Source organism: Drosophila sulfurigaster, chromosome X, assembly GCF_023558435.1.
Source record: "Drosophila sulfurigaster albostrigata strain 15112-1811.04 chromosome X, ASM2355843v2, whole genome shotgun sequence".
Classification (NCBI taxonomy): Eukaryota; Metazoa; Arthropoda; class Insecta; order Diptera; family Drosophilidae; genus Drosophila; species Drosophila sulfurigaster.
The window spans coordinates 23,473,379-23,499,687 of NC_084885.1; the positions used below are offsets into that span (position 1 = coordinate 23,473,379).

At 34.4% G+C, this 26,309-nt stretch overlaps 1 protein-coding gene across 12 annotated transcripts; it reads left to right on the plus strand.

Annotated features, from left to right (window-relative positions):
* The first annotated feature begins 204 nt into the window (after positions 1 to 204).
* LOC133849507 (dynamin) lies at positions 205 to 25,778 on the plus strand. 12 transcript variants are annotated; one of them, XM_062285630.1, is made up of 17 exons: positions 205 to 274; positions 1,075 to 1,674; positions 6,671 to 6,744; positions 6,812 to 7,568; positions 7,642 to 7,758; positions 9,179 to 9,407; positions 9,467 to 9,624; positions 9,725 to 9,831; positions 11,400 to 11,593; positions 12,639 to 12,758; positions 14,305 to 14,316; positions 16,808 to 17,011; positions 17,070 to 17,163; positions 18,079 to 18,212; positions 18,560 to 18,702; positions 21,685 to 21,831; positions 24,559 to 25,778. In XM_062285630.1, the coding sequence occupies exons 2-17, from the start codon at positions 1,529 to 1,531 to the stop codon at positions 24,635 to 24,637; spliced, it is 2,715 nt and encodes a 904-aa protein (XP_062141614.1). In that variant the 5' UTR covers positions 205 to 274; positions 1,075 to 1,528; the 3' UTR covers positions 24,638 to 25,778. The 12 variants fall into 12 exon arrangements, with proteins under 12 accessions (XP_062141614.1, XP_062141613.1, XP_062141616.1 ...); XM_062285629.1 differs by having other exon boundaries at positions 208 to 330; XM_062285632.1 differs by having other exon boundaries at positions 249 to 330; positions 1,078 to 1,674.
* Positions 25,779 to 26,309: the final 531 nt, after the last annotated feature.

The following is a 26,309-nucleotide window of genomic DNA, read 5'->3' on the forward strand; positions in this document are numbered from 1 at the left end:
ACATTGCGAAAAATAAAAAACAGCTGGTCATATGAAGTTCAGTTTTTACATTATTTCCAGTTTATGCTGCGCATGAAATTTTTACACATTCACCCATATGTAGAGTGCACATTCCAGTCGATATTGGAACAATGGCGATATTATATTCTTTGCTGTCCTGTTGCTCGTTATCGATATGGCAGAGAAATGAATGGTAATTGTCATCGGAATTCGATGAGCGAATAATCTCAGAAGCAAAAACAAAGCCAAAAGGGGCGGACGCAGAAAGCGCTCGGTACGCGTAATATATTTGTAATAAATTGGTCATTGTCCGTTCGACAAAACGTTGCGGTACTTGTATTGATATTTCTTGCAAAATTTGTCAAAAAAAATAATTATAGTTTAGCGTATAATTCCGCTGAAAACCAATTTTTTCAGTGTGTCATTGTGTGGGTGCATGTGTCTTTAGCAAATTAATGCTTATAGTTTTCGGTTTTTTTTCCTCACACATATATACAGTTTGTTTGTGTGTCTGAAATCAAATGAAATTGTATAAAAATTTTAACATTTATAATTTATCGGTATCGGTTAGCTAAATTTCGCAGTACATTTTTTTTGATAAACAACAAAATAACCCTGCGCGCACATACCAACAAATAAAAACGAAAAGAGAAAAGTAAAGTAAAAGAAAGAACGAAAAAGAAAAAATCATATGCAAGAGCAGCAGCAGCAACATTAAAACCCGCCCCAACGCGTCGTCTCCACCGTCGTCGTCATCAGACAGAAGCAGCATCAGCAGAACAGTAGAGCGCAGTAGCAGCGCAGAAAGCAGCGCAGTCTCGAGCAGCAAGCCAGAAGTCGCTTACGTTAAGCTTACGCGCTCGATGCCGCTCTTGAGTTAACGTCGTGTCGTGTCATCCCCCCACCACCACGTCGGTGTGTGTGTGTGTGTGCTGGATTTTCTTATAAGAAAATTTGTTCATCTTTTTTTTCTGTTGTCTTTGTTAATTTTTTTTTGGTTTTTTTTATGCACTGTGTGTTTTTTCGCGCAACTTACGCATTTAATTTTCTTTCTTCCAATTAAAACAACAACAGCAGCAGCAGCAACAACAACGAAAACACAAGTGGCAGTGTTTGTTGGTGTCGGCAACGAGTGAGAGAGAGTGCAAGTGAGAGAAGAGGAAGAACAGCGTTCAGTTCGTTCGTCCGTCAGTTCGCGTGTGTGCGTGCGTGCGTACGTGTGTGTGTGTATGTTGTGTGAGAGCAAGCGCAAAACATTCACACATCAATTTTGATAACTGAAAAAGCAAAAAGGCAAAAAAATATACAACACAACAAAACGAAGCAAAAGCAGAGTGCAAAAAAAAGCCACAACTCAGGCAGAGAGGCTGTGTGGCGTAGGCGTTGCTGTCCGCTGTCCGCTGCTAACGTAAACGTCGTAACCACGAAAAATTCGTGATCGTTATCGATAAACCCCTCCAAAAAAAAAAAAAATAGAAAAAGAAAAAGAAACGTAAAAGTCAACTAAACGAGCTAAGAACAAGTCATCATGGATAATTTGATTCCGATCGTCAATAAGCTGCAAGATGCGTTCACATCGCTGGGTGTGCACATGCAACTGGACTTGCCACAGATTGCCGTCGTCGGTGGCCAATCAGCGGGCAAGAGTTCCGTGCTGGAGAACTTTGTGGGCAAGTAAGTAAATCAATCACACCTGAATGAAAAAAAAACCAAGAACGAAAAAATCTTAAGAATCCAAAGTCATCGCTCAACAATTTCATACACAAGAAAATCCATATTTTTGCCCAAAAAAAGCTTCCCTCTCTTGGAGAGAGTTTTGAGCTCTCCAAGTATGTGTGTGAGTGCGAGTTCTGAGCGCTACAATTATGTGTGTGAGAATGAGAGAGAGAGAGAGAGAGTTCTGAGCGCTCTCACTTCGGCAAGCATGTGCGTGTATGTGTTTAAATTTTTGGTGAATAATCAATGAAGCAGCATTCCTGTTTTGTTGTTTTCGCTGCCTGGTCAGTGGGTGTTTTTTGGTTTTTTTCTGCCAGCAGGTGGCCATCAATAATTCCCCTATTTTGCCTATGTATAAATACATATGTACATGTCTATATGGTCAGTGAGCTGCGACGTTGGCAGCGACGCCGGCAGCGGCAGCATAACAACCACCTTGCACTCACATGCATAGAAATACACCCACTTGCAGCAGTGGACTCAAATAATGTTCTGTCAACTTTACTACAAACTTCAAAAGTTACTCATACATGCCAGACCCACATACATACTCACATATGTATGTGTTGGGAGTTGGAAGTTATGAGTGCGATAAACTCAGTTCCAATAAGAAGACGAAACATTTTTAACGATACTACAGCTGTGTGTATGTGTGCTTGCTTTGGTTCTACACACTCTCTCACTCTCGCTCTCTCTCTCTCTGTGTGAATGCGCGACGCACGCTCTCGCAATGCGCTTCGTTTCGTTTTTATCTATCGGCTTTTCGCCCGCCCCTTGAAAAATGCTACGACCAAAAAACAAATACAATAAACCCACAAAAATACTTACGCCCCAAAAAAAGAAGAAAAAAAAAACAGAGCGATAGGGAAAAAAATCAATGCACGTTGACATTTCCTTTCCTGCAGTCGCTGTCGCAGTCGGCGTCGCAGTCACAGCACATGCTTTTGTTGTTTCCTGCTCGCTCGCTCGGTTTGCCCAATGGGGCTTTGTATTCGTACCTTACCTTACCGTACTCACCACACCACCCCACTTCGCCCCCGTTATACGTTGGCTACACACTTCACTTTGACATTTATGCAATGCTATCGCTATCGCGATTGTTGCCAACGTTGACGTCGACAGCGACTGCGACGTTGACGCTTACGCTAGCCTACATTTCTGTAGTTCCCTTTATGCTGTCCACCAACCCCGTCCCTTCGATTACTGTTGTAATGTTAATGAATGGAAGCAGCGCACACTGAACACATACATATCTAGTTGTGTGTGTGTGTGTGTGTATGTTTGTTTTATGCAAAATTGCAAAATTATATAATGTTGCGCTATAATCCTTTGCGACAGTGTCTCCACCTACTACTACTACTACTACTATTACACTCACACGCATGCACATCGTGTTTTGTAGCTTTTCTATGCTCTGGCCTGCTTCAACACAAGTCCTTGGTGGTGTACACACACACGCACAAAAACATTCAATTGTGTGTATTAGTAAAAACGTGGGTGCTTTTGACACTTTGGTATACACATGCATGTCTATGTATGTATATATGTATGTATGTGTGTGTGCCTTGTGACATACAGTTTGACATGCAGTTACGCTTACATAAGTTGGCGCTGCAGTTAATAACAATAGCAACAACAACAACCACAACTGCAGTAGCAGTTTTGTAGTCAAGCGCAGTTTGTTAGATTTCGCATGCGCCGGCTACACGCACACACACTCATGCGAAGTATATGCCATGTATATACATAGCTAATAATTCTTACATACATATGTAAGAATACATAGCAAACGCTGTATGTATGTAGAGAGTGTTGTTAATGACCTAGTTTTATTCTTTTTTCTTATGCCCACTTATGCTGATGCAGCTATTTTTTTATGCTGCGCTGTGCTGTTGTCATCAATGTCAGTTAATGATGATGCTGCCTGCAGCATATGCAGCTCAAACTGTAAGCTGACAAAGAGAGCCAAGAAAAGCAGATAAAGTGCAAGCGAGAGAGAGAGGGAGAGGGAACGAGTATTCAATGTCAGTCAACTGCAAAAGCTTCTTCGTTTTGTTCGAAATGTCAATAGTTCATGGCATTTTCTGATGCTGCCTTGCTCTCGCTCTTTCTTCTCCACACACACACACACACACACATACATACATCTGTAAACACCTACACAAGTGCATGTATGTAACGGTTAGTTGTCGATTAGCAATTGGGCGATTGTGTTGTTGAGAGGGGGAGGCTGGAATGCATGAACAGTGCATGCACACAACGGCGTTCGCTATATAAAGAATAGTTTGTAATACAGGAAATACACATAAAATTCGCAGGAATTTCTTTTATTTTTAAATTGAATTTACAATACATGTGGTTTATGAAACATAATTTTAACTTACTAATCACTGTACAAACTTGCGGTTTAACTTTCCAATATTAAAAGCACTTTGCTGGCATTCCCAATATATTGAACACCACTGTAACAAGTAAACAAATGAAACCTATTAAAATGAACAGTAGTTGTAGCCTTGGATTGCCACATGCCACACACACACACAAACACACACACACACACACTCGCATTTAATTGAAATAAAACAAAGCGAAAAAAAGTACATTGGAAGAGATGTTAAAACGCATCAAATCAAAATTGCAAAACATGAAACGACAGCGAAAGCACGAAACAAACGAAATAGGGGAGACAAGAATGCAGAGCACCAGCTGATCTCGTATGTATGCGTGCCCATGTGTGTGTCTGTGTGTGTGTGTGGTGGGAGCAGCAGCCAAAGAGAGGCGATCAGTTAATTTACTGCTGCAACCGGCAAAGTATTGCATTACACTAAGATAGACAGAGAGAGAGAGCATTAAAGCGAGTGAGTTTATCTTTCAGCAGCGTGCTTTTGACCTCTTTGCTAAATTGTTTGCAGCAGAAAGAAAAAGCAAACAAAATATGTAATGTGATTATACATTTTATTATTATATTGTTATTATTAATGTTGGACTGCCGAGAATTGTGTGTGTGTGTGTTTGAGTCATTTGTGTGATTATATTTATAGAAAAGCTGTTGATATCATCAAACTAATTTTCAACCTGCGCTTAACTTTCATTGCATATAAGGGAATGTATGTGTGTGTGTGTGTTATTACTCATCGCAAGTTATTTTTATGTAATTTACAACTATGCAAGTGCGTGTGCGATTAGAATTTATACTTTGTTTTCCGCAATTTGTATAATTTTTGTTTTATCAAGCGTTCTTTTTTTTCTTCGTTTGTTCGTTCGTTCTTCCTCTTCCTCTTCGGTGCCCCACCCCTCAGCTTGAACAAGTGGCCTGCGCTTAAAATTTGCTTTCGATGATTCATGTTTTTGTGTCATTATAATTGATATTGTATGCGATATCGATAAGAACCGTTCGTGTTTCTCTTCTTCTTCTTCAACTACTGCTCCCGTTGTTTCGTTGTTGTCGTTGTTGTTGTTGTTGATATGAATATTGTATGTGGATTTTGTTGACTTTGGCGGATTTGTTTGCCACAAGAAAACAGGTCAAACGTTGTGTTTTGTTGTGTTGTGTGTAGCAATCTTTCTAGTGTAGTGGTTACACCCACACACATATTTCTTTTTTTTTATAGAGGATCTGAACTCTGTTTGCTGATTATAACACACATACAAAGTTTTCCCAGTCAATTAATCGCACATTGTTGCTGTTTGCTGTTTGGCTGATTTTCATCGACTTTTCCCAGCTAATCAAAACACAATTGATCATTTCGAATCGAGTGTTTTGAGTGGCCTGATAAAATGACTCATTCCAAACAGCTCTCGTAAATTTGACTTTGGCACGAGCCAAAAGAAAAAAACAATATTGGTATTATCATAAATTATATATGCTTGTTACCAAAAACAATGAATATTTTACCTAGAATGAAATGAATTGCAATAAAATCGTTATTTCTGATTTGGATCTCTATCCATGTTTTTACAGTTCATAATAAATAAAGTGTTCCTCTATGAAAATTAATGAATTTCAAGTAATTAAATAAATTTGAGACCATTAGCATTATTATTTTTTGAGTTGAGTAAATGAAAATGCTAATATATTTCGGAAAACTAAATAATTGTTGAAATTTTATTATTCTATTATACAATTATGTATGTTCATCTAAACAAAATGCATTATTATTTTTTTGACTTAAGCAAATCAAAATGCTAATATTTCGGAAAACTAAATAATTGTTGAAATTCTATATTTCTATTATACAACTTTGTTTTATAAAAATTATGTCTGGTCATTATTATTTTATTTTGTTGTATTTTATATTATATGCTGATATTTTCCGAAAAAGTAAATAATTTTTGAATTTCGATATTTTGTATTATGAAAATTTTGTTGATCTAAACTAATAATCATTATTATTTTGTTTTTGAGTTAAGCATATGAAATATAATATTTTCCTTAAATATATTCCTTACTAAATAATTTTTTAAATTTTATATTTCTATTATACAATTTTGTCAATTTTTATTATTTGTTTTTAATTTTGTATCTCCAAAAATAATGAATATGATCAATAATCTATTAAATCATCATTATGACTATAAAGCAAAATATCATTACAAAGTTATTGTTTTTTTTATAGTATAACTTATAATGATTAAGCGCTCCCTTGTTAAATAGGCACAGCTATAGCGCGCTCTCTTTCTCGCACGTCAAAACTTGCATATGCTAAGTTGGCTGCAAATTGTTATCGTTATCGATTCAACATAACAGTGCGATAGTTCGATTAGCACTTGAATTGAATTGAACTTTTCCATTACAACGAAGAAAGAACACCTGCAAAAAAAGTTACTTGAATGCACTCACACACACACTCATACATACAATCTCATATACATTCATACTCACACACTTGCACACTCATTGAACAATTGTAATTTGAGAGCTCATTGTTTTTCCTCAATTTAATTCTATTTGCAGAGACTTTTTACCTCGAGGTTCGGGCATTGTAACGCGCAGACCTTTGATTTTGCAATTGATTAACGGCATTACCGGTAAGTTGAGCGATAACAAAAAGCAAAATATTAATAATAATATCGAATCGATGTATTTTCTTTGTAGAATATGGCGAATTTCTGCATTGCAAGGGCAAAAAGTTCTCCAGCTTCGATGAGATACGCAAAGAGATTGAGGATGAGACGGATCGTGTGACGGGCAGCAACAAAGGCATCTCAAACATTCCGATTAATTTGCGCGTCTATTCGCCGTACGTGCTCAATTTGACGCTCATCGATTTGCCCGGCTTGACGAAGGTGGCGATCGGTGATCAGCCCGTTGATATTGAGCAGCAGATTAAGCAAATGATATTCCAATTTATACGCAAAGAGACCTGTCTCATTCTGGCCGTAACGCCGGCCAACACCGATCTGGCCAATTCGGATGCCCTCAAGCTGGCCAAAGAGGTCGATCCCCAGGGCGTACGCACGATCGGTGTGATCACCAAGCTAGATCTCATGGACGAGGGCACCGATGCCCGTGACATACTCGAGAACAAGCTGTTGCCGCTGCGGCGTGGCTACATTGGCGTTGTGAATCGATCGCAAAAGGACATCGAGGGCAGGAAGGATATCCATCAGGCGCTGGCCGCTGAGCGTAAATTCTTTCTCAGCCATCCATCGTATCGCCACATGGCCGATCGCCTGGGCACACCATATTTGCAGCGTGTGCTGAACCAACAGCTCACCAATCACATCCGCGACACATTGCCGGGTCTGCGTGACAAGTTGCAAAAGCAAATGCTCACCCTCGAGAAGGAGGTGGAGGAGTTTAAGCATTTTCAGCCCGGCGATGCCAGCATCAAGACAAAGGCCATGTTGCAGTAAGTATTTGCCCTACGATCATCATATATCGGATATCATATTCAATAAATAATTCTCGTTTTGCTTTTGCAGAATGATACAGCAGCTGCAGTCGGACTTTGAGCGAACCATCGAGGGCAGCGGCTCCGCATTGGTCAACACAAATGAGCTCTCTGGCGGCGCCAAGATCAATCGCATATTCCACGAGCGGTATGAACGATCACAAATTAATCATTAAAGAAAAAGGAAAATGGAACGAGAGCTTAGAGAGATTATAAGGAATAGAGCCAACAAACTGGAAAAGAGTTCCAAATGCAGTTCAATTTGTGTTAAACATTTAATATGCCACAGTTTTTGAGTGTAGATTCTAGCGTTAAGATCAATCGCATATGCCACGATCGGTACGCGTTCACAAATTAATCATTAAGAGCTTAGAGATTAGAGGAAGGAATAGAATAGAATAGTCGCTGTTTAATTTGTATTAAGAATGTTATGCCTCACAGTTTTCGGGTGTACTAACTAACCTTAAGATCAATCGCATATTTCACGATCGTCACGTGTTAAGAAATTAATCATTAATGTAAAGAAATTAATCGTTAGTGTAAAGGGAGAGAGCTTATATAGATTATAAGGAATATAGCCAACTATCTGGTTGAAAGTTGCAGTTCAATCTGTGTAGAAAATAGAGACAACTAACTAACTGGTTGAGATTTATTGTATATGCAGTTCAAGTTGTGTAGTTTTGAGTGTAGAAACTAGCGTTAAGATAGAATATAGTTAGAATAGATAGATAGAATATAGTTAGAATAGATAGAATATAGCTCTATATGCATTTCAATTTTTGTTAAGTATTTCATGCGCTACAGTTTTGAGTGTATCAACTAGAATTCTGTCTCTAAAGATTGTCTATATCTACAGTCTACAAAGCTTATAGCAAAATCAATTTAATCTACAACTTGTGAGCAACATTTTAAAGTTAAAAACTGCATTTTCTGAGCACAAATCTAACAACAATACTTTTGTTTTGTAATTCCGTATGTAGTAGATATTTAATTTACAAGTTTATGAGCCTAAATTTGAAGGTAGAGAATAGTTTTTTACACCCAAAGGTTGCTACAACTTTGTGCCTGATAGAATTGTATATAACAGGCAGAAGGAAGCCTTATACGATATAGCCATGTCCGTCTGTCTGTCCTTACTAAACACTGGATCTCAGAGACTATAAAAAAGAGCGAGAGAAAGAGAGACAGCTATCATTCTTATTCGACAGCGACAATGTGGAAAGTTTAGTACTCTATGGTTTATTTATAATATAGGTACGAAATAAATATACCAAATAGATCCGTCGGTATATTTCAGTATTTATACGGTATATTTATAGAATATAGTTTAATTGGGGATGTGTATATTTTTGATTATTTTTGTGGTATATTTCTTGTTGAATATAGTCGGGGATTGGTATATTTGATTATTTTTTTAGGTATATATTTGTAGAATATGGTTTTATTAGAGATGCGTAGCGGGTATATCAAAGTTGAGTAGGTTTCTAAATTGTTTAACATATTGAGTAACAGTCGAATACTTTCATATACTTATACTAATTTGTTTTTCTCTTTTTTTTTGTTTACAGTCTACGCTTTGAGATTGTGAAAATGGCGTGTGATGAGAAGGAGCTGCGCCGTGAGATCTCGTTTGCCATTCGCAACATTCATGGTATTCGTGTCGGTCTCTTCACGCCCGACATGGCCTTCGAGGCGATTGTGAAGAGGCAGATAGCGCTGCTCAAGGAGCCAGTGATCAAGTGTGTTGATCTAGTCGTGCAGGAATTGTCCGTAGTCGTGCGCATGTGCACCGATAAGGTGCGAATACCTTTATTTTAATCTATGTTCGATTACTGATTGCTCTTCTTACTTCCCAGATGAATCGCTATCCACGCTTGCGTGAGGAAACTGAACGCATCATTACCACACATGTGCGACAGCGTGAGCAGCGATGCAAGGAGCAAATACTGCTGTTGATTGACTTTGAGCTCGCCTACATGAATACCAATCACGAGGATTTCATTGGCTTTGCCAAGTATGTGAATAATGAGAATTGTAGATGATTGATATCTTTTTGGTTTTTTTGGTTTGTTATTTTGTTATTACTTTACTCGTATTTTGTTCGAATCTTACAGTGCTCAGAATAAATCTGAGAATGCTAACAAGACCGGCACCCGACAGTTGGGCAATCAAGTCATTCGCAAGGGTCACATGGTCATCCAAAACTTGGGCATCATGAAAGGTATGTAGAGTGTGTCGAGCGTCACTTTCAGCCGCCTTCCAGCCATGAGTTTGTAACAATCGAACACGAACGCCGCGTTACGCAAGCATCCTGTTGTTGTCTTAGTGTCTGTGTATGTCAGTCAACTTCTTCACACTTCTTCACCCTACTACTTGCCACACCTGCCACACACCCACAACTTTTTCACTCTCTGTCTCCCTCTTCAATTGCATCACCAACAATCGACGCACTTCCCGCACCTACAGAGCACTGACAAATCAATCCACCGCCCACTAATCAATTTACTAACTTGCACGCTGTCTCTTGATCACATTTGATCACACTTTATTGCTGTATTATTTTATAGTCCCTTGATAGATGTCGGTTCGTTGAAGTAATCGTAAAATACAAAAAGTAAGCTGAAGTTTGTTTGTCTTTATTTTTTTGCCTAAATCAATTTTATCTTCAAAAATAATCATCTCCCAACTACTACATTAATTTACCAAATATTGACTTTGGTAGATTGCTCGTATTTTTGCGGTATACTAATTTGGTATATTTGTAAGTCAACACTGCATATACTAATATACCAAATATAGACTTTGGTAGATTGCCAGTATTTTTGCGGTATACTAATTCAGTATATTTTATAGTTAACACTGCTTATATGAATATACCAAACGTATACTTTGGTATATTGTTAGTATTTTTGGGGTATATCAATTTAGCATAATTTTAAGCCACGTATATTAATCTACCAATTCTATACTTCGGTATATTGTTAGTATTTTTGGGGTATATTTTTAAGCTAATACCGCACTGTAGCTTTCTTTTTTTTATTTACTTCTATTTGGTGAAATCGATTAGATTATTTAGCCAAATACTCTGTCTCTCTCTTATCTTGTCCTCTCACTCTTACTCAATAGCACTTTTCCCTCAGTGAGGCATGTGGCATGCGGCATGTTTCGAACAAAGCTCAAGCCAACGTTGAATTTTCAGGCTCTCTTAGCACTCTTTTCTATCGTTTTCAAAATTAACTTTTTACTTGAGTTTTGTTTATTGTCTTTAATTTGCTTCTATGTGCTTTATCACGTGCTTTTCTTTCTCTTTTTTTTCCATTGAGTTATATTATTTAGTTTTCTTTTATATTTTTTTTTTTTTGTTTCTTCCTTTCGGTTTTGTGTTCTCTTGTTATACTTTTATATTGCCCTTTTCGAACCTCAACACACACTTCTAACAACTTTGGGTGTGGAATATTAAAAGCTTTGCTGAGATTTTTGCCACGCCTATTTGGTTTGTATGCAATGATTTCTTTGCCAACTTTCTTTTTTTGTTTTGTGTAGTTTTTATTTGAATCGTTTAACGACATTGTGTTGTGCTTGCTTTTAAAAGCTTAAAACCGAAAGCTAAAACTTAACATTCTTCATTCCAAACTTTCATTTCATTTCCTCCATCTCCTCTAATCCACATTCTGATCATCAATGATCATTGCATTTGCCTGGGCTAAAATTGTGTGTGTGTTTGTGTGTTTGGAATTCGATTTCGATTTCGAAAATTGAGCTGACAATGAAATGTTTTCTTGTTCACAGGAGGATCGCGTCCTTATTGGTTTGTGCTCACATCGGAGAGCATCTCCTGGTACAAGGACGAGGATGAGAAGGAGAAGAAATTCATGTTGCCGTTGGATGGTTTGAAATTGCGCGATATTGAGCAGGGCTTTATGTCAATGTCTAGACGTGTTACATTTGCTTTATTCAGTCCCGATGGACGTAATGTTTATAAGGTTAGTAATTTTTGTTAGCATACAAAAAAATGACAAATTCCAAGCAAAAACCAAAAAAAGAAAAAAAAAACTAATAGAAGACCACAAGAGAATGAAATGAAACAGAAAAATGAGAACAATTCATTTATTTTTGTGCTAGAACAAATAATTCTCAAGAGATATTTATTTGTTGTAGCAACAAAATGATGATGATGTTAACGAAAAAACATTCCAATTATTTTCAACCATTTTGTGTTTCTTTTGTTCCTTTGAAATTTGTTCAAATTGTTGACAATTCAAGTTTTGCGTTCCAAAACAAAGTACCAAAAAAAAAAAAGAAAAAATGTAGTAAATATTTAATTTATTTTTTGGCAAATTTCATTCAAGAAATTTGCATTGTGTTTGGATCGCACGCAATGAATTCATTAATTGATTGAGTTTTTTTGTATAAGATAAAAATTACTATGTTTTTATCAACATTTAGATTCAAGTCAAAGGATCAAAAGGAGCTTCTTGCGTTGAGCTCCTTTTGTGCCTCTGATTTGTCGAGCATGAAACAACCACCAAAACTTAAGCCTGAAAATACAATCGATACCAAAGCTAAAGGCATAATCAATGAAACTATATATACGTATATACATCCCTCGCTAAACCGATAACCAATCAATCAATCAATATATATATATACTATATATACAGCCACCGAATACAAGAACACTAACTAACCTTTTTGGTCCAATGACACACGCAGCTGCGAAAAAAACTAACCACTAGACTAATATGTTAAAAATGTTAAGATAAAACCAATCCAAAACCGATAAACCGATATACCGAATACCGATAACCGATAGCCAACCAAATGCCACCACAACCCGTCCAAGTACTCGTAATCGTTATCGTACTCGTAATCGTAATCGTAATCGTAAAACGTTGTCCCATTTACCAAATGCTTGACGAAAATACCTATCCATTTGTTCTCTTTGCGCTTGGACGCTTCTTCTTCTTTCTCCCCCTCGCAAACACACACACACGCACACGTACACACACTTACTTGCCACACATTTAGGATTATAAACAATTGGAGTTGTCGTGCGAGACAGTCGAGGATGTGGAGTCCTGGAAGGCATCATTCCTCCGCGCCGGCGTCTATCCCGAGAAGCAGGAGACTCAGGAGAATGGCGACGAGGTGCGTACAAAGCTATTTTATCTATCTATTCCATATCTATATCTATGTCTGAATATATATCTATAAATGAATATCGTTAGTTGAGTGCTAAACTCGCTTAGCTTAGACTAAGTCCTCAATGTTCGTATGTACGTCGTGTATACGCTCTACTCTGATTAGATAATAGCGACAACAAGGTCAACAACTAATTAACACACTGCACACAATCATGTTCAGCGAAACAAGCCAAGTTAACCAAATGCTTAATTGGGCATGACGTATTAACACTCCTCCTTCAAAATCAATTCCAAAATTACCTTAAATGTAACCCAGTTCCTTTAAAAACTATTCAATTCCCAGCATCAGCTATTTTAACAGTCAAATTTAACTGTTAAAGTCATGTAAAATAACATTACATATTATGCACCTTAATGTTAGAAGACTGTTATGAAATTCATATATCTGTTATCAGAACAGAGTCGATTATGTTGTGTTTATGTGAATATAACAATCATTGTTAAACACAATAATCGTTTAACATTGTTAATATAACAGTAGCTGTATCTGTTATACGCCATATTCGCTTAGCGGTGTTAAAATAACAATGGCTAACGGATATGTGAATATAACTGAAAATCTTATACGCCAAATTTGTTTAACATTGTTAATATAACAGTAGCTGTATCTGTTATACGCCATATTCGTTTAATAGTGCTAATATAATAGTTGCTAACGGATATGTGAATATAACAGTATCTGTTATACTTAGTATTCGTTAATATAACAGTGGCTGTAACTCTTTTATGAATATAACAGTAACTGTTATACGAAACATTCGTTAAACAGTGTTAATATAACAGTGACTAACAGATATGTGAGTATAAGAGTAACTGTTATACGAAAGATTCGTTGAACAGTGTTAATATAACAGTATCTGTTTCTGTTCTACGCCATATTCGTTTAACAGTGTTAATATAACAGTATCTGTTATACGAAATACTCGTTTAACAGTTAATAAAACAAAGCCTGTGGCTGCTCTATAAACTGCGAAATATAAAAGTAATTCATTCCTTCGATGAACCTCATTTCAATGTGACTCAATCTTTCTGTCCCCTTCTTATAGAACCTTTCATTTTCATACCCTCTCTTTCTTTTGCTCTCCCCATCCTTTATCTCTGAAGATCATGATCTTATTACAAGGCATACATATCATTACTAACCCGCAATTTCATACATCCATTTACATAAATATATATATATATAATTCTTGTATATTGTGTATTAAATGGACTCTGAAATATATTTGCAAATTTACTTAAACTCTTACTTAATTTAAACAAGAAACAAATAATAAGAAACGATTTCTCTGATACCGTAATAACTCATCAAATATTTCTTTTGTTTGTTTGTTTTTTTTTTCGAAACGTTGCGCTCCAAAATAAAAATACCACAAAATATCATCATATATATATGAAAAATACTACACGTCTCTGCTATATATATATATATAAACGTGTGTGTATGATTAATAATGTGCATATTATATTTGCTCTGTGAATATATGCAGGAAGGACAAGAGGTTTGTTTCTTTTCATCATTTTTAGCATATACTTTGCATATTTCCTACGCTCTCTCTCTATATTTCTGTCTATATCTGTCCTCTATCTATTTAACTCGTAGATTCTGCAATTGTCTCTTTGGTTTCTTATCGAATAACAAATTATGATTTCAATCAAATACTCTGTACACTCAACAGAATTGGGAGAAAGAAAAGAAAATATATCTGTTAATCGAAAAGATAATGTTGAAAATGTTATTAACAATTCTATATATAGTAAATGTGTTGGTGTACAGGGTTTTTGATCGTCGTGCTTTCTGTATATTTATCGAATGGGGGATCGAAAACAAAACCGTTGAGTTATTTACCTTTCCGTTTCTATTCACCTAACATTTTTATTTCGTTTGTTTTCCTTTCTTTCTGCCGTTGTACAACACTAACCAAATAAATTTTGTGGGTTGAAGTAATTCATGACTATCGATTGGGTTTAACAACACATATTACGAGTAACTTTTATCATTTGCTTCCTTCGTTTATCCTGTTCCCTGTTCCGTTTTCTACTATCATTTATATATTCAACTTAAGCCTAAAGTATCAAATGTATATATATATATGGATATATATCTATATATATATTTGCATACTTCTTATACTTATATCTTGCTACTCTACTTAAATATAAACAAAATATATCGATATAAAAATATAATTTTGATTTTACAATATTTTTTATGAATTATTTTCTTCTATTTTCCCGTCCACGTACCAAACGAAATGACCACATAAAAAATACATATACAAATATGCTGAAAATTACAATGCAAATAATGATTGTAATACCCAAAAACAAAAAACTAAACATCAAATTTATTATGTATCAAAAAAAAACGTTCACAGCAAAAAGTATGTTAATTTTTCCGTTTTCTTTTTATATGGTTCACAATACTTTTGAATTATTCGATTATTCTCCTATGCATTCGTAATCTTAAAAAATAAATCCCAATACTTACGTAACATTGGCATTATTTTTTGCTTTTCCGTTGAGTTAAAGTTTGATAAAAGCTTCTAAAACAAGTACAATTAATTAGATTTACGTTTTTATTATCGCCTTTATCCTATTTGAAAACGCTTTGTAAACACACATTTTGTTCTCTTCTACTACAATTGTCCTTTAGCAGCTGCGTCACAACTTTGATCAGCTCTAAAGTGTAGCATATCATATTTGAGAAACACTCACACGCATCTTAAAACTATGTTATTTGAAGGGCTTTCTAACACTGATCAGGGTTGCCACCTATTGTATCATATTCGTAGACCTAACCTTTGAATTTTGATAAAATTTTGAAAATATTTTTTCTGTGGGAATATTCAAATACTTTCTTTGGAAAAATTTCATAAATTTTGAACTTTTACTAAAATTAAAAAAAGGACTTTCTTTATGAAAATGTTCCAAAAATTTTAAAATACTTTTTCTTTGGGGAAATTTTCATAATTTTTTTTTAAATTTCATAAATTTTGAAAATGCTTTTTCCTCAACGAATTTTTCGTAAAGTCTTATAAAATTTGCATAAATTTGAAAACACTTTTTCATTAGGTCTAATAAATTTAGCTAAAATTTTCAAATACTTTATCCATGGAATTTAGCATAAAGTCTTTAAAATTTTACTACAGTTTGAAAATAATTTCTTTTGGGAAATTTTGATAAACATTTAAATTTTTCTAAAATTTTTCCTTGGGGAATTTTTTCATAAACTCTTTTAAAATTTCAAAATACTTTTCATAAAGTTTTTAACAGCGATCCACTAATATAATTAATATAGTATATTCAAAGACCAATTTCCATAAGTTGATGATCTCTGATATTTTTGAAGTTCTGAAACTCCCTCGGGAAATATTTCTCTAAGAAATCAATAAACTAGGTTGGGACACACACTCACTATCGAAATTATCTACTTGTTTATCTAAAATTCTTGGAAAACTAATCAGCACTACAATTTGATAATAAAACTATCCATCAATTTATTTATATTTATTAACCACTAACTCGAAAAAAAAACAAAAAACCGTATCTAGCTTGCTTCCATTTATTTTCTAATTCATAATTGTTGTTGTTACTGTTGTTATTTTTGTTTTTGGTTTGATTTACAATTTCGTAACACTAAAATTTTCCAACCTCAATGATAATACGATAAAAAAATAGATGAAATGTAATGTGACAAATTGATTAATAATGCTTTACTTTTTGTCTGATGCACCGTTTTTGGCATTTTTCAATTGTACAATATTTCCTACACCTCTACACACACACTCTTTTATCTTTTTTAATTGATTGTTTGTTTGTATTCTTTTCCAATTACTTTTGCGCCCTCCCCAAAAAAACAAAAAACTGAACCTGAAATTACATAAAACCAAATAAAAAATTCCCCCTCCATCGATGTGTGATTACATTACAAAAATGAAATATTAAAATGAACAAAACGAACAAATCAAAATAAAAAAAAAACTATAATAGTCGGCAAATGAGGAAAGCTCATCGGATCCACAACTGGAGCGTCAGGTGGAGACAATTCGCAATCTGGTCGATTCGTACATGAAAATCGTCACAAAGACCACACGAGATATGGTGCCCAAGGCAATTATGATGCTGATCATCAACAATGCCAAGGACTTTATCAACGGCGAGCTATTGGCACATCTCTATGCCTCTGGTGATCAGGTGTGTACTCTTTCAACTACTTTTTACATTTCATATTTCTATAATCTTCTCTCGATAGGCACAAATGATGGAAGAGTCCGCGGAGTCGGCCACAAGACGCGAGGAAATGCTGCGCATGTATCGCGCCTGCAAGGATGCTTTGCAAATTATCGGTAAGTGTATATAGGATTACTAATCCAACGCGCGTTTATCGTATAGTTAGTCACGATGCTAAGGTTCTTTATACTCGTAGAAGGGTATTAGCACTTTTTGCCTCCAGAAATAAGTGTATTTGACTGTCAGAAGCATGCATCTCCCACCCCATCAAGTATACATATATGTTTTTAAGTAGGGTCAACAGTCGAGACAGGATATTGCCTTGTGCGTCTGTCTGTCCGTCATACTATACCAATATACCAAATGTAGTCTTCGGTATTATTTAGTAGTTTTGCGGTATAATAAGTAGGTGCATTTATAGATTAATACTAAGCTATTGCAAGAAACGTCTACAACCATCTGATATATTTTTTGTTTAGCATATTTTGCATGTAGAACTATATCAATATACCAAATATAGCTTTTAGTTCATTTTAGTAATTGTGCGATATATAAATTTGGTATATTTTAAGAAAAATGATAGCGGATACCTGCATATCGATATACCAAAGATAACTTACGGCAGAATTTAATATTTTTGTGGTATTGTAGGTTGGTAATTTTTAGAAATAATACCGCAACTATTTTCTCATTTTGAGAATGGATCACTTGACTGTAGCTTTAGTATATTGCGATATACCTTTTCTATAATTAGTTATTTATGCAGTTAATTTCAAAAAATACGTAGTTTTCTTACTTGTTGTGTATAAGTGAGCCCGTTATCATGTGATTTTCATGATGTGTGCTTAAGAACTGATGTTTATTAAAATATTTATAAGTGGTTGATGATTACAGTGTTGCAGATGATATAAAGTTATATTTTGATAGTATTAGTGTTAGGGAGGAGAGTTTTCTAAGTTTATTATTTCATTTATTTTTTTTATATAATATCAATAATAACCAATCATAACTGTTTTCCCTCTCTCAACCAGGTGACGTTTCAATGGCAACCGTATCATCGCCATTGCCGCCGCCCGTGAAGAACGATTGGCTACCAAGTGGCTTGGATCCACATCTATCGCCGCCCAGCCCCGGTGGCCCACGCAAGGCAGCACCCACCGCACAGGTAAAAAGAGTCTGAGATTCATACTATACTATACTATATACTATACTGTAATATGCTATACTATACTATTCTTTTCTATACTATAGTAAACTATACTATAATATAATGTACTGTAATATACCATACTATAATATAATATAATATACCATACTATAATATACTGTACTATACTATAGTATATATAGTATAGTACTACATATGTATATACTACTACTAAAATACAATAATATAGTATATTACTAATATAATACTATAATATACTATACTACACTAATATACTATACTCGACTATACCACACTATACTAGAATATACTATAATTGAGCACCTTTCGTATTTGGTTTGCAGGGCTCGTTGGGTGGTCGCAATCCACCATTGCCGCCGGCAACTGGACGCCCAGCGCCCGCAATTCCCAGCCGCCCAGGCGGTGGTGCTCCTCCGCTGCCAGGCGGTCGGCCAGGCGGTGCTCTGCCACCACCATTGCTACCATCGTAAGTAGTCCCGATATATACCTATATATACGACATATATTCATACTCTATATATATATATATTTGATTTGAATTTAGCTTTGTGTTTAGTTGTACACTTTATTTTATTCGTAATCGTAATTATCTTTTGTTGGCTGTAAGTGCGCCGCTCTGTACAGTTTTTTGTATATAGAACTCGCTCGTCTCCTTTTTGTATTATTATTATTCTCTTCTATTTGAATCTTTAGTTCATTTCTTTATTTTATTTTGCTTTGAACTATACTGAATTTCTAGACAAAATTAAGGTTTTGGTGGCAACAATAATCGGAAATTTAAATTTCAGGAATTCAGAACAGTTCAATAAAATAGTGCTTTATTTCATTTACGTATAGTTTTCATGATTTGATTTGAGTTGAATCGACGATTGGGACCTCTTTTTATATGCGGCGAAAGAACGCTCACATTTTGAAACACTGAAAAACATATCTACGTAATAATACTTTATGTGCATACTATTAATACTACTTGTCTCAATCGCTTTAATCTATTTTTGTGTTACCCTTATAATTTGTGTATAATAATCTTTTGTTTGTTGTGAATAGCTTTATTTTCTTGGTTTGCCCTCATTAAAGATATCTATTCAAGAAATAACAATCTTTTTTTTTAACTAATTTCATTAGATATCAGAGGGCAAGCTATAAACAAGATTTTTCTTTATTTGTTTTTTGATTTGTGAAACCTTTTTTATGCTCTCATAGAATTTATTCTCGAAAAGAATCGAAAATCAAAAACCGAAAAACTTAACAAAATAAAACCTTTTGTTTCTTCTCTTTTTTCTCTCTATTTCGCTCACAAACCAAAAAAAAAAAATATATTGCGATAATTCAACAACAACGCCAAACATGCGAATATTCGAATAATAATAATGAATTAATTCATTTTCAATAATATCTAACGCACACACTCACACGACTCACAACTCAACCTAACCTCAATGTGAAATGCTAACTGTAAATTTGCCCACACACAAACACACAAACACACAACAGACGTCGTTAAGTTGTCAGCCACAGCCACAGCCGAGGCATTTACTCTCTTTAAAACTAAACTAACCACAAACAAAAAATCGCTTTCGCTTTAACCAAAACAAAAAGAAAAACAAAGAAAAGAAAACCAACAAATCGATGATGATGAACCGAATATTATCTCCGAAAACTCTTCTTTTTAAGTACAAATATATATTTTGAAAAACACAAAACTTCAGGCTAAAGCTCGCGCTCGCGCTCTCTCTCTTCCACCCCCCCAAATCTCCTCTCTCACAGTGTCCTATAGAAAAGCTCGCTCAGTGAACTAAAACTTAACAACGAGATCGCGCCGTTTATAGTCTAGTATTATTCCGAAAATAAATTTAATGAAGCGTTCAATGATTTAAAAAATATCGTAAATATTCTCCGTATATATATCATATTTATACACACGTAAAATATCTGATTATTAACGATATACAATATTTATATAGAATTATACAGTTTATAAATATTATGGAAACAAAAAAACAAACAATTAAAACACAAATAGCCGGTGATGACGAAATAAAGCTTATGATCCCAAATAATGAAGCAGAAGAAGAAGCACAGAGTTTATCACGATCTATATACAATATATATTTATATTGGAGATGAGAACTGTAACTCGCTCGCTCTACTACTCCTTAGACTTTTCATAGTTTGTTAGTTTTTATCATGAGAGACATATACATACTATATATAAATTAGATATGAGGCCTGATCTGAGCTGAGTTTTGCTAAATGAGGAACGGACAAAGACCGAAGGAAAACTAGAGTGTGAGCAGAGTGTCCTGTAAATGCTAAAAATACCATTCTCAAAACTGAAAAAGAAATGAAAAAAGGAAAACATGCAACATAACATATAATATATACCATATACGATATGAGAACTATGCTTAAGTTAACTAAAGTACCTTTTTTTGTGTTGTTGTTGTTGTCGTTAAATAAAAAACAAAAGTTAAAACTAAATACTAATAAAGTAAAAACAAAAGTGAAAACATTTATACATATGTATGTATATGTACAATATGTATATGTAAAATGATGAAGCAGCAAAAAACATTCCACTACATAAAATACATGATAACAAATTATTTAAAAAGTTACAAATTAATTGTTCAGTATGTGTACGCAACAAGATGAAAAATAAATACAATATAGTTAAAAAAAAAAACTCAAAAAGAAGAAAATTATAGATGCATAACAATTTATATATATACACAAGTAAAAGAGAGAGATATATATAGATATATAGATATACACTAACAACACACCTATATATACAGACTGACATACACATATTCTCACATTCACATTTATTATTGGTCCTCCAGCTGAGAGCTTCGCGTTCACTCTTTTTTCCAGTGTTGTAAAGCGCGTCGGCCATCTTTCTTTTTTTGTTGTTTTTCTTGTTGCTCTCTGCCCCCCTTGAGTAGGTGAATGCGAGTGTGTGTGTGTGTGTGTGGGTGTTGTAGCAAAACAAATTAATCGATCAGAGTTTTGCTTTGTTGATGTTATCTACATACATATAACAGCTATGTTGACTTTTATATTTTTGATCTTGTTTATTTTTGCGTTGTTGTTTGCTTTTGCTTTTCGTTTTGAACTTGATTGATTCTCTCATAATTTGTGACTAAATCGATAAACATACACACACACACTGATACTCACATACATACACTCACACACACACACACCACAGAGCCAGCAGAAGTGAAACAGACAAATCGATAAAAAGGGGTTTCAAGCGTTCCGATAACTGTTTGATTGCATAGCGGCAGCGCCATTTTTTTTTTCTTCTCTATATTGTTGTTGTTAACAATTAGTATAGCCTAATTCTTTGCGCAAAGCTACAAATAAACAAACAAACAAAAAAAAAGCAAATTGAACAGAACCAACAACAACAGTACAAACTACTTTTTGCAACCCTTTCAAGTCGCGTCACTGGAGCCGTCGGCGGAGCGATAACCCAACAATCGGGCGCCAATCGATACATCCCGGAGAGCATGCGTGGACAAGTGAACCAGGCTGTTGGCCAGGCGGCAATGAGCGAACTCTCCAACGTCTTTGCCACCCGATTCAAGTAAACAACCCAAAACTATATCACAAGCGAAGAGAGTGTGCAAAGCAAAATCAGAGAGAGAGAGAGAGCGCAACTACGCAACCGAAAACAAATACAATTATAATACGCACGTCACGCACACTCAAAAGCAAAGATCGAAGCAAGAGAGAAAGAGAGAGAGAGCGGCGAGGCTGCAACTGCATTCGGCTCCATCTCACACTCTCTTCTTCTGCTTATCTCAACACTGTGTTTTTGTTGTTGTGTTTTTTATTTTATTTATTAACTACATTTACATATGTAACTGTGTTGTCGTCTTTTTTGTGTTCTTGTTTTTCTTTTTATTATTTTGTGTTCTTTATTATTGTATATTTTGTGATGTGACCATGTCCTTGTGTGTGTGAAACTAAATTCATGTATTACGAAAAAAAGAATCACATTCCGTTTTTTTTTGTTGTTGCGTTTTATTGATTAAAATCGGCTAACTAATATAGCTTGTATATTTATTTCGTATTTCGTTTTGTTGTTTATGTTTATTCAACATTCCATTTGTATACAACACACTCACACACACACACATACATACACTCGTCAATGAATCTCTTAAAAATAATCTCTAAATCCTAACCTCAAAGTTGTTAATTACATTTTACGATTAAAACAAAAAAAAAAAAAAAAGCAATGCGAAATTGAACAAGCTGAAAATACATAGAAACATAACCCATACATGACTAACATATATACATACATCAATACATAGTCTCTTATTTAGAAAATTTTGCATAAATGCAGAAAAAAAACATTGTAATTGTTGCTAAAAAACGACAAAAAAAAAATGAAAAAAGAAACCAAAAAAAAGAAAAAAGAATAATGTGTTTTTGTGTAGTTTTTAAAAACCACCTTATAAAATGTATGCATATGTGTTTATCTAAATGAATATATGTGTGTATATGCATATGTATATGTATTTGTTAATGCTGCAGCAACTATTAAAGTACATTTAATGATATCCCCCCCAACCAAAAAAAGAACAATTGAATCAAATACACATACATACATACAAAGTGCAGCAAATATTTGATGAAAGCGCATATGGTAATTATACATAATACATACATACATACATACATATAAGAGTCAGAATACAGTTAAGAGAAATGAGTAAGTGAGAGAGGGTGAAAGAAGAAGAAAGGGAGTGTGTGTTTTGGTGTTTGGTAAAAGGCTAATGAAATATTACAGTTAATATGTATGTGTATGTAAATGTATTTCGAAATAAGCACAAAACGATAAACGATAATACTGAAGATCGATATTTTTGTTTCCTTCCCCCTCTCGATACTGTAAATGTGCCCATGAATGGAATGGAATGGAGAAAAGTGAAAACAAGTGAAAAAAGAACAGCATTTTGCATCTTAAACTAAAGCAATATATTTATTCAGCTTGAGATCTATGCATATTATATAGATATTTATATATATATATACAACATATATATCGAATATGTGTGTGTTGAACTGTGTAAAATCTTTTCGAAACAATTTTCCATTATTTGTTGTTATTGTAGTCTGTACAAAAAGAGACAGCATTATATAGAAGAAGATGATATACATGACGATAGCTTTTAAAAGATTTCTGATCTGCTGATGTAGTATAACTCACACACACACACAGACACAGATGCATATGTATGTATGTATAGTGTATATTTAGTATATGCATGTTATGGCTATGTACAATTATTGTTTATGGCGTGATTATCGACAAAACACAACACGATAATTAAATCGATAAATCGATGCTAACTACTGCAAATTAACCGTTTTTTCCAACATCTTCTCGCGTTACGATAATGGCAAAAAAATTAAGTATATACTTAACAATATATACGATATATAGAAATGTCACAAGTATTTAGCTCCTCTATGTGTTTGTTTTAGTATAGCACACACACACACACACACCGATACCCATACACACACACACAGCTAACACAATACACATACATGACGCCTTGAGCATATACATAGATACATACATACATGCATACGTACATACATATATATATATACATATATTTATATATAAATAAATATGTACTTATATGAGAATGAGAGATGACAAACAGAAAGAAAAAAACACCCCCCCTCCACGTTGAGAAGAACATCCCAACCAAGTGTAGCGCTTACTAATTGCTGTTTATTGAATTGAAAATGAAATACGTTAAAATGAAAAAAGTGTATGCTGAGGGGTAACTACAATGTTATAAATAAAAAAAAAAATGAAAAACAAAAAAATAAAAACAAAAAAAAAGTATATATTAAAAAAGAAAAAGACTTGTTGCATTCATTGTTTTTAGTGCTTGCCTCCGTTTACAGTGAATGGCACTGTTAACTGTTAACATAGAGAGAAAGAGACAGAGATGTAAGAGCTTGTCCTTAACAGAGTTGCTTTGCGTGTTGTTGTTGTTGTTTTATTTCGTTGGTGTTGGTTTTCCGCTCACTCACTTGTTGCAAATTTTGTCAACAACTAATATTTCGTTTTGCTGTGTCTCCTGCTGTGTCGGTGAGTTGCCTTTAATCAACTATCAATTAACTACACTACGACTTTAACTTATTTAACATTTTAATCTCTTCTTCACATGCAAAACTCTGCTTTTAAGCGTATGTAGTTATTAAGTTTTCCATTTTTTGTTTTATTTCATTAAAAAATACAAATGTATTAATTGCGAATTTTTGCATATTTTCCCCGCAGTCGACCTGGAATGAATGCGCCACCAAAGCTGCCTGATCGTCCCTCATATTACGGAAATACGACCAATGGACGCTATTAATGATGATGATGATGATGATGATTCAGCTTTATATCCGATAATGTATCTAGCGAGGTCCATCTGAACAAAAGAGAGAGAGAGAGAGAGAGCATGGAGCAGCACTGAGCGTTAGATTTGGATATCCTAGATTGAATATCCTAGTAAAACTGTAAAACTCAATTTGTATTATTATGTATGTATTTGTTAATAGAGGGCAGCTGTGTCTGTCAGCGTGAACGAAAGAGAGCGAACGATCGCAGGGAGTGTAGAGTGTGTGTTAGAGCGAGCGAGAGAGCGATATCGATAGCGATAGCGAGTGTGTGTCTGTCTCTTTTTGTATGTTTTTTTTATTTTGATTCGCCTCCCAAAGTGAACTTTTAAAAGTGTGTAGAACACTTGCCGACTGGTCCTTAGAAATGCTAGACATATCATAGCCGTAATAGAGTAGTAAACACACACATGCACATGCACAAATACGAAACCCACCCCCGAACACACACACACACACACTTACCGCTTAGGCATATACATACATACATTTGTAATTAAAGCTAAAGCATAGAGAGAGAGCCAAGTTATACCGACTAAGTGCAAGCAGCCGCAAAACTGTTATACAGTCATACAGTTATACACACACACCACACACACACACGCACACAGGGCTGCGCTGAAAAATATACTATATACTATTAATATTGTTAAAGTTCAACATCCAAAAAGAAATATCGTCTCTGTGCATTGTAAATATTTCAAAAGAACACAAAGAAAAACAAAACAAAAACAAAAAACACTTGTTGTTATAAATAATATATAATACGAAACGCTTTAAATTCACAATGTTTCCAAAATATATACTTATATTTAAATATAAATATATATAGATATAAAATATAAATATACAAATATATATTTATTTATGTATTTGTTGCTGCGCCTTCTAGACATGTATATTTTTTACACTTAATTATCCCCAAATATCCTTTTCGGCACGCCACCAACCACTAAATTTATTGCAAGTAATTTTTTTTATATAATTTATATACATAATTATATATATATATATACAATATAAACAAACAGAAAATGCAAACCAATTATACATTTTAATTTTATATATGTATTTATGTTTAAGCAAGAGAAATAAACAATCAACAAACGAAAATGAATGCGTTGTTATTACTGTTATACAAACCAAAAGGACATTCGGATCCTCTGATGTTCTTTCATTTCATGATTATCCTTAGGAATCTAGCGAACACAAGGATATGCCGAGTTGTTTCAACTTTACGTTATATCTTCAAAAAGGACATTCTTGTAATTGCTATAACTCCGATATTTTTAAAAAAGGTCTCAAAAGGACATGCTTTTTAAAGCTCCTAACAAGCTAAACTAGCGAACTGCTTTCAAGGATTTTTGATAATGTTGTGTATTTTTGCCAAATCCTTACGAATCTCACTTTGGCTTACCTTTTTAAAATCAGGATAACTAGTTCTACCAATTAACTTTTAAGGATATTCCAATAAAATTCAGCTAAATTTTTGTTAAGGGAAAAAAACTTCGAGAGTTCACTGTATCTCGGTCATTTCAAGGACGATCAGGATGTTCTTTGGCACAATGATGGCTCTTATCAAAACAAACTGATAGGTACACTCAAAAGGATGAAAGTCCTTACAGGACTCCACATAAAATGACT

Coding starts and splice junctions, on each gene's coding strand:
- LOC133849507 (XM_062285630.1), top strand. CDS start 1,529: ATGGATAATTTGATTCCGATCGTCAATAAGCTGCAAGATGCGTTCACA. Junction 7,759..9,178: donor AATCGCATATTCCACGAGCG/GTATGAACGATC, acceptor TTTTGTTTACAG/TCTACGCTTTGAGATTGTGA. Junction 17,012..17,069: donor TCTATGCCTCTGGTGATCAG/GTGTGTACTCTT, acceptor TTCTCTCGATAG/GCACAAATGATGGAAGAGTC.